At 39.1% G+C, this 13,925-nt stretch overlaps 1 protein-coding gene across 1 annotated transcript; it reads left to right on the top strand.

The window, feature by feature from the left end:
* Positions 1-4,785: 4,785 nt before the first annotated feature.
* LOC141051678 (olfactory receptor 8J2-like) lies at positions 4,786-5,727 on the top strand. The gene has a single exon (XM_073548674.1). The coding sequence runs from the start codon at positions 4,786-4,788 to the stop codon at positions 5,725-5,727; it is 942 nt and encodes a 313-aa protein (XP_073404775.1).
* The last annotated feature ends 8,198 nt before the right edge of the window (positions 5,728-13,925 follow it).

Below are 13,925 nucleotides of genomic sequence, written 5' to 3'. Positions count from 1 at the left end.
AGAACCTTGCTCTCCATAAGAACTTACACTCTACAGAAGAGAGAGAGGACCCTGCTGACCATAAGAGTTTACTCTTTACAGGAGAAAGAAAACCACTGACCATAAGAGATTAGACTCTTCAGGAGAGGAAGAGAGGACCAAGCTAACTATAAGAGCTTACACTTTACAGGATAGGAAGAGAGGACCGCTCTGACCATAAGAGCTTACACTCTACAAAGGAGAGTGGATCCAACTGAACATAGGAGTTTACACTCTACAGGAAAGAGGACCCTGCTGATAAGAGCTTACACTTTCCAGAAGAGAGAGGGAGAGTTGATGACACTGACCATAAGAGCTTACACGCTATTCCTTATCTATTTGCCAGAGGAACAATTTGCTATTAAAATAGAGAAAGAACCTCCCCACCATGTTTCACCCTCACAGGCTTCATCAGGGTAATAAGTCATTTTATGAAGCCCATAAGAGTGAAGCATGTTGGAAAGTTCTTTCTTTATTTTAAAAGCGCTTCAGTCCTCTGGTCATTAGAAAGTACACAATAGGATACAATGCCTGATGGTAGATAATAGATTCCAGTCCTTTTGCTTTATACTAGTTACACAATGTGAGGCTATTAGAGCTTTTTAGCTATAAACAGGAGATAATATGTAACAAGGTGGCACAGGGTTGTAGTTGTAGGTGAGGTCACTAAGGCACAGTCAGTCCACACCCCGACCCCTTGCACATGAATTAACAGGACGGATACAACCCCAGGGGATTTACCTCTTCTCCTCTGTCACTGTAGCCCAGGCAATCAGAATCCAGAAGCACAGTTATGATCCAACAGGGAAATTATTTATTTGTGAACAAATGAGGTAGAAAAGGGTAGAAAAAGTAGTTGCAGTAATCCAATACAAGTTCCTGCTCTGTCCCTATTGCTAGTCACTGCAGTGTCAGCAGCAGCAGAAGTGGACTGCTTCAGTGGCTGGTATTTGGACGCTTATAGTCCTTTCAGCGGAGCACTCACAAAGTCCTATTGCCCTCTTCACTGCCCATGGGATTGGGGCAGCACTTCTCTGCCCTCCAGGCGAGCCTTTTCCTCCTCATAGTCCTGAGCACCTGCCCTAGGCAAATGTGCCCGGGCAAATGACTGGAAGCAGGAGCTTCCTGCCGCCAGTCCACATGTTAACCGTTCCTGTCCCTGCCTTTAACATGTACAGGGCAACACAATACAGTTCAACTTGTGCATAAATGGTACATAACATACAGGTACATCACACATGTACTGCATAAAGTGCACGGGACCAGCACACGGGAGAGAGGGGAAGCAATGAGGTTCTCCACCACCTCCTTACATATCATATGTACATTACAGCCTTATTATCCTTGGAGAATCAGTAAGAAATTTTCATTTGCGACTATTTGCAAAGTTTCTTCAGTTTCTCTTTTCATATGCTCTGGGACAATAAAAAAGAACAAGTTGCAAAAGACAACATCCAATGTGTCAAGGCTTTCAGTACAGTAACATTACATGCCTTTTCTATGTAACTGTGATCTGATACTTAATCATCAATTAAAGATTCAAAACAAAGGGATTTATACTCAAGAGATTAATTAATATTCACAATCCAGTGGCGCTGATCTTTTACCCTACCCATCCGAAGACTATAAAATCCCTGCAATATTTTTTTGTAAATAGACACTTTTTCTTATACTGATTTACTAGAAAGATGTTGAGAGGTCTTGAGCTGCCATTTTTCTTCTATCCTGACAGAAGGTTATAAAGTTTGATAAAAAGCGGATGTCAAATTTCTAAAGCAATTGTACAACTTTGTGAGCACTGGCCACCAGATCTGGTAAGTAGGCAATACTAACTTAATGAATCCCCTCGTTGTAGAGTAGTTTTTTCAGGGGGCCCATCAGGCCAATGCAGTACACGTAGAAAGCCCAATGATTTATAAGAGATGTTATGTAATGCTTTATTTGCCCTGTGGTGACGCTGCAGGGAGACTAAGCACTTGCTGCTAGGTTCCCGGGTATATTACACTAGGGCGCCCAGCAGCAAATCATTTTGGGAGACCTTTTCTAGATAAGAGGTTATATGGAAAGTCAACAACCTTTCAATCCAAGACTTAAAGAAAACTGTCCAAAGGTAGAAAATAGTGCAAAAATCTATTGCTTGATAAAATGTCTGCGGCTTTAATACTTCCTGACAGTCTTTGCTGATTAACTTACAGCTTTGATGTGCAATCTACCCCTGGGATTACTGTAGCCAATCATTGGTCACTGCAGTGATGCTAAGGTGTATTAGCACAAGATTGCAGAGGCCAAGTGATTGACTGCAGAGGTCACATCGGTAGACACGTCAATATACAGGAAAATCAACAAATCAAAGCACTGGAATTGCTGGAGTAATGTGTGCTTTTCAGATGAGTAATGGTTCTTTTGTTTTATTTGTTATGGCATTTATTTTTTTGTTCACAATTTTTTTTTATAAAACCTCTTTGAAAATTCAAAGGCACAGATTTCAATGATTTCACTCTTCTGCCTACATTATGGGGCTACTGACTTTTTGACTAATGAATCTTGAAAGAAAAAAACATATAGGGGCAAAATTGTCGCATATTTTCCCTTGGCATTGTGGCTGAAATCAATACTAGCAATGATGAAAAGAAATGCAGGTTGTGATATATTCGTAGAAATAGGCTATGTGTAATTGATTCGAAGCCCCTCGTCTTTTAGAATAATTTCTGCTATGAAAAAAGTCCATTCCTTCAGAAGTTCACAATAATTTTCCATCATGTCCGGCACCTCAGTGATTGAGTTGTGCCAAATGTCATTATCTCATGAGTCTTTCTAACTGGCCTATTGTAGAGGAAATAGACTGAATTTCTTCCACTGAAATTTAGTAAGGCGACTAACGTAGGGTTTTGTGGGGGGGGGGGATTTTTCAAAATTTATTAAAGACCAGGAAATGTTTTGAAATAAAAAAAATAACTTACCATCAAGGTTGCAACCTACTCTGCAAATTTTTATGAACATCTGAACCAAAACTCGCAGACATCCTAAAATTTTGCTAACGTTTGGCACGACCCTTTACAATATACAAAAAATCCCCATGGCATAATGTCTTTGAATCAATCACGAAGACCGGTCACTTGCTGTAGATGCCAGCATCACCACTGAGGCCAGTATTATGATGACTGGGATTCAAGGGGCAGTTTTATTATAGTCTAACATTCCCTATTCTTTCCTTATTTAAAAAAAATGGAAACCCCCCCCCAATATTTGAGATTGTTCATTGTTACTAATACCGGACCCTCAAAAATCTATATTTTATATCATGATTCATGACATAAATGTAGAAAAAATATTTGTCACCTTTAAAGGACTGTCTGACCTGATGTTGATGACCTATTCTTTTCATATTAAATTGAATAGGAGCTGAGCGTCTCAGTTACGGTCATCAATCAGTGAACGAAGTCTTGCAGTTTAATGTATACATCCAGAGCTGAAAACAGCCAATCAATGCAAATCTTTTGTATCAGACCCCCACAATATGGTATTGATGACCTATCCTAAGGATTGATAAGTGCAAACCGATGGCACAACTCTCTAATTGTGGTGCACAAGTAGGATCCCCAATCCGTGACAAATCTAAATATAAACTTGGCACACACAAGTGGAATCCAATGCAAATGGTGGTTTCATAAGGTACAGTACATACAGTGATGTTTCGGTCTATATGACCTTCATCAATGTACTAAAAATAAAAAGTGGATATAAGTGTCAAATAAATCAGGTATATACAAACGTTGTACAACACATGGTTAAGCCAAAATACAGAGTGTAATTGACATGATTCTTATTCAGAAACCATTATGGCTGTTAGTTTAATATATTAAATAAATCAAATATATACAAAGGTTGTACAACACATAATTAAGTCTGGGTATCAGGTGTGGTTTCCATGATATATATGCAAAAAACATGTGCAGCATTATGGCTAGTAGCATACTATTTTAGACATAGCGATGCAACAATCTAAAGTGCAAGAAATGGTTAATGAGAGAGGCACATACCCCTAAAAATCACTGTGGTTCCTAGGGGTATGTGCCTCTCTCATTAACCATTTTTTGCATATATATCATGGAAACCACACCTGATACCCAGACTTAATTATGTGTTGTACAACCTTTGTATATATTTGATCTATTTAATATATTAAACTAACAGCCATAATGGTTTCTGAATATGAATCATGTCAATTACACTCTGTATTATGGCTTAACCATGTGTTGTACAATGTTTGTATATACCTGATTTATTTGATACTTATATCCACTTTTTATTTTTAGTACATTGATGAAGGTCATATAGACCGAAACGTCACTGTATGTACTGTACCTTATGAAACCACCATTTGCATTGGATTCCACGTGTGTGTGCCAAGTTTATATTTAGATATCCTAAGGATTGGTCTTCACTATCATAAGGCTAGACAACCCTTTAGCGCTGTTTTTGCATATTTTTATATTTTTTGTATATTTTTCCAAAACTTGTTTACGGTTATTTGGTAAAATGTATTTTTCCTAATTGAAGGGGTTCTTTGAGTCATAAACATTGATGTCCTAATAAGATTTATACAATGTTTAAGGTCTAAAAAATGCAACTAATGCTCTATAATTAAGTATTTCTAGCTATACATCTTTGTCCAAGGTGGGGACCAATAGTGTTTTTTTCTTACATTTTTCTTTTTCTGTGTAGTGATAACTCATCTCTTCTAAGTTACAGAATTCAACCCTAAGCATGAATCCACCAAATCAAACCATGGTTACCTATTTCATTATTAATGGGATTTCAAGTGTTCCTGAACTTCAGCTTCCAATCTTCCTTCTGGTTCTTCTTATTTACATCATCATTCTTGGAGGCAACATGACCATTATCACAGTGTCCTGTTTTGACCGTCAACTTCGTACTCCTATGTACTTCTTTCTAGCCAACTTGTCACTGGTGGACCTCTCTTGTTCGACCGTATCACTCCACAAGATCTTTGCTAATTTCATACTCGGGGACAAGTCAGTTTCTTACCTCGCTTGCATGGTACAAATGCACTTTTTTGCATCTTTTACATTTGATGAATTTGCAATACTAGCAGTGATGAGTTATGATCGATATATAGCCGTCTATAATCCATTACTATATCACACAGTCATGACCCAAAAAGTTTGTATATGGTTGTCCATAATCTCCTGGATTTCTGGCTTCTTCTTAGTCCTTCCACCTACTACTTTGGTTTTGAACTTTTCTTGTTACAGGTCTCATGAGATCAATCACTTCTTCTGTGACCTTGTCCCTCTCATGGAAATTACTTGTGATGACATTGCCACCCTACAGATTGTCATTTTCACAGTAGGGATTTCTCTTTTTGGTCTGTTGCCTTTCCTCCTTACTTTCACACCTTACATTTTCATTATCATCTCCATACTCAAAATCCGCGCCAGCTCCGGAAGACGTAAAGCCTTCTACACCTGTTCTTCCCACCTCACAGTTGTCATCCTTCTCTATTTGATTATCTTCTTGCAATACTTTACTCCAAAATCAAAAAGATCGACAGAATCAAGTAAATTGTTTTCTATGTTTAATACTGTCTTTATCCCCATAGTAAATCCATTGATCTACAGCTTCAAAAATAAAGATATGACATTAGCAATAAAGCGAAGGCTTAAATTTTGTAAAGTAATAGCATAAATCGAAAATCGAAAAAAAGACAAAACAAAATTATTATGCCTGTATGAGAGGCTAATACAGGTGGATTATGTGTAATTGCTAGAGCTGAGTGTGTGTTATAAGTGGTTTATGATGGAAGGTTGAAGCTTTACTTAAATGCTACGTCACCACTAATGACGTTCAAGTCTCCTTGACTTTATGTACAATGATAGCAGCTTCGTATTCATTTATGTTTTCTATATTTTGTACTAATATACTAATATATTTTACCATTTGTTTCTTGATAATAGTGAATAAAGAAAATTTTGATATTTTGCTTAACATTCTGCCAGTTCAAAAAATACTGATTGTGGGTCTGAGGTATAGGAACTGAAATGAACGGTGAGAATGCTTAGCTGTTTACTCTACTTTACATTACATGCAAAATGCAATCATAAGAGTCAAAACCCAGGACCTCATTCAGTTGTCAGCAACAGTGCCACATATAAGTATCAGCCACAGTACCCCGTGTCACCCACAGTGCCAATATAAGTGTCAGCCACTGTTACCCATATGAGTGTCAGTCATATTACACCATATGAGTGTCAGCCACAGTGCCCCATATAACTGTCAGCTACAATGCTCCATATGAGTATGAATCACAGTATCCCATATGTGTCAACTACAGTTCCCCATATGTGTGTCAGTCACCGTGCCCCAAATAAGTCACTCACAGTGCCCCATATGAGTGTCAACGAGTGCCCCATATAAGTGTCACCCACAATGCCACATATGAGTGTTAACCACAGTGCCCCATATGAGTAGCAGTCATAATATGAGTGTCTCATAGTGCCCCATATGAGTGCCTTCATCATTGTATATATTGGTACACTGTTATAATTTGTTTGATATCTTAATGGAAAAAATGAGAAACACAATTTTATTAGTCGGCTCCAGTGAGTTACACTGCTTCATTGATTGTCAGTATGGAAAGTTACTGCGCCAGTGTGAACCATCACTTTACAATGTAGGAAAATAAACTAGTCGTCGTAGCTGCAGGGCATTATGGGGAAGTCCATGTGGCAATACAGAAAGGCATTAACCCCTTTATAATGTGTCAGGAGTGTATAAATTGTGCTATGCCATTTTATTTTCTGTAAACCATGAATGGAATCTGAAAAGTTTTGAATTCTCATGAAACCGCAAATTTCCAGAAATTTGACTCGAATTTGATTCTCTGTGGGTTGATTTGCTCATCTCTAGTTATTACCATCTTTAGGTGGGTGTCCCAGTGGTGGAAATCCCTCCAATCAGCAGGTTATCATCCTATGAAATTCTATAAATGGGAAAAAAACACTTTAATACTCAGTAGCTCAGTTCTCACATTAAAAGGAAACAATCCGATAGCCTTGGTGACACCACTGCATTGCTCCTTCACTGCGCTCTAGTCCCAGCATCTCATAAGGCCTGCAAAAATGAATGGCTTGTCAGGGAACCGAGTCAGGACTTTGGACTCACTGATTGGTTGAGGTGGTCTTGGTAATAGAGGGCTGGGTGACATCTGTGATGGTCATGTAATGACCAAACTATATTAGAACTCATAAGTTATCTTTAGATAATTTAGTATCACTGGCATTTTATCAAATTTCCCATTTCATCATAGTGATATAGGACATGTAAGATAAATGAATAGAACATCATATCATACTCTGAGAAGCCTTGGATACATTGGCAACTCATTGGCTTTTAGAAACTTAGTAATTTTGTAGAATTAATAATTCCCTAATTTTGAATTTTCTAAAAAAAAATTTAGATTTGTTTAAGAATTTCCCCACAGAAGAAAATAATTTGCTGGATATGTTATTAATTAACTACTCAGTGTATTTTTTTGCCATTGATTTAATGTATTTACTAGGATGTTTGATGTTAATATGACTCAAGGGATGTCTAAAAAATTACTTTTATGGTAAGTTCCCAAGCGGAGTCTTTGGTGTATTTTTGACCCTGCACATTTTCGTTGAGCAACAAATTTTTCTTACAGTTCCACCAAAGTGGATGGAATTTCTGTAAGACTCCTTTTATATGTTGCGTAAACTGACCTGCGGTGCAATATTGAAATGTGCAACATGTCAATTACTATTATGGGTACTGGTCAAAAATGCAAAAAAAATGCAATATAAATAAAATGCAAGTAACATTGTTTACATCTTCATCATCAAAAACTCACCAAATACTCATCTTGTGTGCGCTCTACCTCTCCATTCAATAAGGTTCTAAGGAAGTTAGCAGAACACAAAGCTTACTTTCTATCCTCGAGCCACAACTCCATTTTAGTCTTCATGGAACAAGTATCATATCTATGGTAGAACCATAGAAGAACACCAGAATTAAGTCATCCATTTGGGAAATTGATGAGGGCAGACTGATGAGAAACCCAACCAGATCTAACAAATGTATCTATTGGATAGGTAATAATTTTGTAGACCAAAATACTCCTTTGACAAGTAGGTCTGCATTGGAGCTGTACACATTTTTAATTGTAGCAATAAAAATGTTAATTCTTGAAGAAAGATTTATTCTAAGTCAATATTACATACTTTTCAGACGTCTCAAAATTGAAGAAAATTTTGGACCCTAGAATTAGCTCCATGGTGAACAATTTAGTTGTTTTCAGATTCTGCTGAATGTCAAGTTCTAATATTCATCCTTGTTCTACTGATTTATCTCATCAGTGCTAGTAGTAACTTGGCCATCTCTGATCATCTTTAAACTTCTCTGATTCCTATTTCCATACCCTCATTTATTCTTCCTGTCCAATCTGTCCATAGTGAACATATCAGCTGTTTCTCTGCACAGAATCCTTCCTAATTTTATAACAGGAAAGAAGGTCATCTATGTCGGCTGCATGATTCTGATTTATTTCTACTCAGCTTTTACTGTTGAAGGACAAATGTTTTTGGGAGCCATGAGCTATGATCAATATGTGGCTATTTGTAACCCTCTACTATATCATGTGGTCATGACTCATGAGTGATGAAGTCTGAGGTCTATTGGCCGTTACCTACTGTCTGGTGAGTTTTGTAAAGGTCCTTCCACCAATTATCTTCATGACAAGAGCATATGGAGATAAGGAATAGGGAGGCACCAGTGCTTTGTTTTCTGTTCTAGACAGCAATGGCTGCTAAGGAAACTTATTTTCTTGTGGTGCAGAGGCCAACAATTGTGGTAAGTAATCATACAGAAAGCAGAAAAGCAGCACCCACCTTTTCCTTTGTGGTTAAAAGTCCTTTATTTGTAATTCATATGGACATCCATTAAGCAGTGCGTAAGTATGTGGAGGGAGACATGTGAGGAGATGGGTGGACAATGGCCGTTTCATGCTTGGATAGCGCTTCTACTGGTCCAAGATGTAATATCTACTGCAAAGACATAGCCATCTTACAAATAATAATCTACACAACAGGATTCATTTTCTTAAATATTATTCCCTTTATCCTCACCTTTACTCCATAAGTCTTCATAATCTTCACCATCCTTAGAATCTTAGAAAATGGTTTGAAGAAACTTTTAGAACAGACAATGGTCCCGGTACATACCTTTAGACTTAACATGTAAGAGAATGATAGACACCGGGAAAAGCAAAATTTATTGTAGTAACAAAATAAAAGTGTATACTGGTGTCAGTGTGGACCAGAGAATGGAACAAATCACTTGGAAAAAAAAGGTAAACCAAAAGGAGAGGCCCCGAGACACAGGTTACTGATTGCAGGAAAGAGTATAAGGACAAAGAGGCTGCTGTGCTGGGTAAGGAGACTTGTGGCGCCAAACCCTGATGCGCGTTTTGAACCTGACCAGACCTTGGTATGTACTCCGTGTGATGAGTACCTCCCTATACACTATCTGATTACACCCATTTCTCACTCAGCTTTAATGCGCACACACACTGATTACAAGCAAACAGGTCACAGGTGAGGATGTTACCTTTAGTAGCCATTCAAACCCATTCAACTTTTGTGCATGTTATCAGGCAAAAATCACCAGGGTATGTAAACTTTTGATCAGGGTCATTTGAATGTTTTGGGTTGTCATTATGATTTAAAAAGAGAAAACACAGTAGTTTGACAATAAATGGCTTCATCCAACCACTAACCATGAGTGGAGAAAAAGTTTTGGTGTTATCATTCATATTCTCTGAAAAAAGGCCAAGAAAGCAAAAATTCTGCCAGGGTATGTAAACTTTTGAGCACAACTGTATTTACATTTCTGATATTTAGCTGTGCACACCTATGTTTACACACATATTTTTCACCTTTTGTACATTGCACTTTATTTGTGGGTAATATCCATTTCTATATACCAACTGCTGCTGTGTTCTTATGATATTTTATCATTCCTTTTTATATATATATATATATATAATTTTTACTTATTTATGTTGTTTGTGAGCGCCTTCTGTGCCGCCACCTACCGTACTAGTTAATAAAGGTATTTTTACTTTATAAACACCTCTTTGTCCTTATACTCTTTCCTGCAATCAGTTTTTCTCGTACATACCTGCACAGCAACGCATCAGCTACTTAAATATATCTATGGTGCAATTCATAGAGAGGAGTGTTTGTGCATTTATTCCTGGGAAATTCGATTTGCGGATAATTATTCTCCGCAAATTTAATGTCCCTTATTATGGTCTGGGGTCTCTTTAGACATCAGGGCATAATAAACGCAATATATAAAAAATTGGAAAAAAAAATCATTTTACTCACCGCTCAACTCTCCTGCCCCTCCATTCGTCACAGTCTGGTCCTCCACGCATCTTTAGATTGCCGCCACTCGCCCTGAGGTCCTAGGGAATTTCATGCTGCTCCAGCTTTGGTGGAGCCCAGGAGGGTTCTGCACATGTACGTGCAAGGTCATAGCACAATGTGTGACATCATGACATTGTGACCTTTCTCTGGGATTTCATCTGAGTGATTCTAAAGATACAGCGAAGAGTGAATGAATTATGTGAAGGGGCCGGAGAGGTGAGAATAAGAATTTTTTATAACATTTTGATGGCATTTTGCAGTTTGGAAAATTAGAACCAGCAATCATCATTTTGCTGAATCTACATAGAAACTAATTATGGAAAATCTGCACTTTGGCAAATACGGATTTTTGTAAAAATTCGAATATAATTCAGTTTCACTAGAATTTACCGTATTTTCTGATTATAAGACGCACACGAGAAAAATAGGAATTTTTTTAAAAAAAATAAAATGGTGGTGCTTCTTATAATCCATGCATCTTATCGCTTACCGGGGGTGGTGGCTACAGTGAAGCGGGGTCCCAGTGTCACTGCTGGAGGAGACGGGTGGGGTGATGCTGTAGGCTGCAGGCTGGGATGAAGGAGTGTTCTGACGTGCGATGCGCCGCTGTGGGTGTCCAATGCTGCTGTGGGTGTCTCTGCTGCTGCTGCAGGTGTCTCCAGTGCGATCAGCGTTGAGAGCTCATCTCCTGAGATCTTGGTGCCGAGATCTCCATCTGCGCATGCGCAGCCCCGGCGGCTATCTTCCCAGAGTCCACCGCATAGGAAGCCATGGAACTGTGGGGGCTCTGCCCTTCCACAAAATGTCAGCAGAACCTGCGCAGCTCCGGAGGCACCCACAGCAGCACCAGACACCCCTGCATCACTGCCAGATACCACCACAGCACCACCGGACAACCCCGCAGCACTGCCAGACAACGCTTCATCCCAGCGTGCGGCCTGCAGCAACAGTACCTATAAGGTATATCCGCATTATAAGAAGCACCCTCATTTTCCCTCCAAATTTGGGAGGAAAAAATTGCATCTTATAATCTGACAAGGTATTCGCTCATTTCTAGTAACTCAGTTCTGCACAGTGGATGTTTGGAGCGCCATTATGCAGAGGAAAACTGTGAAGACAACATGGTTCTTAAGTAGATCTATGACCCCTTCATTTTTAGAATCAGTGAGCGTTCAAGAGGTTTGACCCCCATCAGTTATGCAGTCATGACATAGCGGCATTCCACCACTGCAAGATGGGAATATTATTCCTTTAGTTAACACGTGCATTACCTAATTAAAGGTGCTGTCTTACTCAGTGTAGGAAAGACTAAAAGCAACATGAAGGGAAGATGAGAAGGGAGTCCAACACTAGGGAAGGGGGATTGGAGACCCCTAGGGATATCTAAAGTCACCTTGTCTGCCCTAAACATCCTTATATAGGTTCTGCACCTATCTCCGAGCAGGAATATAATCTCTGCCTGACCCTGGAGATAAGCCCTACTTAAGAAATCAAGATCACAAGCTTCACAATCTCATTTATAAACACCTGAGCAAGAGTCTTGGCATTCGTAAGTGCCGGTAATGCGAGGAAATTAACCATTTTACTGAACCTATCTACAACCAACAGAACCACAGTCTTGCCTGCAGATTACGCTATGTTAGTAATAAAATCCATGTAAAAGTGTGTCCATGGTCTACTAGGTTGCGGAAGAAGGTACCAGATGGACGGGTATGGGATACTTTAGAATGTGCGCAGATAGTACAAGTAGCTACTTGTTCAACCACGTCCCGATTCAACCCCGGGCACTAAAAATGAAGAAAAAGGAGGTCCACGGTTGCCTTACCACCTGGATGACCAGCAAGCACAGAGATGCGATGTTCCCCAATTACTTTTTGGTGCAGATTTGGTGGCACAAATAAGAGTACAATGCCAAAATAACTACCCCTTCTCTAAAATCGGGACAGGGTCCTCATGGTCACCACCACCAGGGAAGCTCATACGGACAATAGTAACAGTAAAAGGATGGACAGTCCCCTCCAACCAATGTTGCCATTCTTTAAATGCCAATTTAATTGCCAAAAGCTCCCTATTACCCATGTCATAAATTCTCTCAGCTGAAGAAAATTTTTTTAGAAAAGAAGGCACATGGATGCCATTTACCAGGGGATGGACCCTAATACAACACAGCCCCAACCCCCACCTCCGAATTATCAGCCTCCACAACAAAGGGCTGGGAAACATCGGGTCAACTAAGTATAGGACGGCTCAGAGATGTAACACAGACGTCCTCCAGCAGCACCAAAGAGGAAGATAGCCAATGGCTATAACTCCAAGCCTCAATGGGTGATATGGAAACATCCCCGGCAACTCCCAGCAGCAGGCTGGGAGTCTATAAACACCAAGGTCCAGGTTTATCAATTAGAACTGGAGAAAGGTTGCCACTGGGTCAAACAGTCAGAAGGGTTAAGAAGATGTCTGCAAAGCTAAACGCTAAGACCTTCTACAGCTAGATGCAGTGCGACTGTCTGCAACCTCTGACACACAAGTGACAGGTGCAGCTGGATAAAAGATAATTATCATAGTAATATTCATTAATAACTAAAGACCCCTATATTGCCCGGGCATAGTAACTAACTGGTGTTAGTTATAACAAATTATAATGATTATATTACACATAAAAACATTTCACATCATATATTCAACACTACAGATTTTCAACACCAATTAACTAAATGATTACCTAAGAATTGATAGTATTTTATATTCAGCTCATTCAAAAGCCTTCTAATAAATAACATTTTTGGTTTTTCCTTCTGATGCAAAGTCTTCAAAAAAGAAAAATTTTGCTTTAACAAAACGGTGATGGCACATGCGCAATAGCATCTATCGGCAAGCAATGCTCTCAGTCTGCACATGCGCAGCCCACTGTATTCTGAGGACAGTGTGGGAACGCGCACAAGACAAAGAAATTGCCACTGTTGAACATAGCAACACTACCACATGGTACATGGAACACATCTGGAGTCATTTTGTCGAAGCAATTTTTTTTTTTTTACACAATGTTAACCCCTTAACGACTGCCGATACAACTTTTAACAGCGGCAGTTATGGGGCCTTATTCCTTCTGCACCTAATGCTCCTTTTTACACAGCCTCTTCCTGCACCTCACACTCCTCCTTTACACAGCTTTTTTCTGTAGCACAGCTTTTCTCCTTTATAGTCACCTCCTCCTGCAGCACCTCACACTCCTCTTCCATATACAATTGGAAACACGATCCCGAGAGAAATTGCACTAATTGCAATAAAGTGTATCGTATAACAGCCTACTTCTTGAGCAGCACCACACTTTTCTCCTTTAGACCTCGTACAAACGTTATTTGGTCAGTATATTTACCTCAGTATTTGTAAGCTAAAACTTGGAGGAAAACAATCAGAGGAAAAGTATATTAGAAA

This window comes from Dendrobates tinctorius, unplaced genomic scaffold (assembly GCF_039654945.1).
Source record: "Dendrobates tinctorius isolate UK_male_01 unplaced genomic scaffold, ASM3965494v1 ptg000158l, whole genome shotgun sequence".
NCBI lineage: Eukaryota > Metazoa > Chordata > Amphibia > Anura > Dendrobatidae > Dendrobates > Dendrobates tinctorius.
Note: the sequence above shows the minus strand (reverse complement) of the source record. Positions and strands in the feature narration are given on the sequence as shown.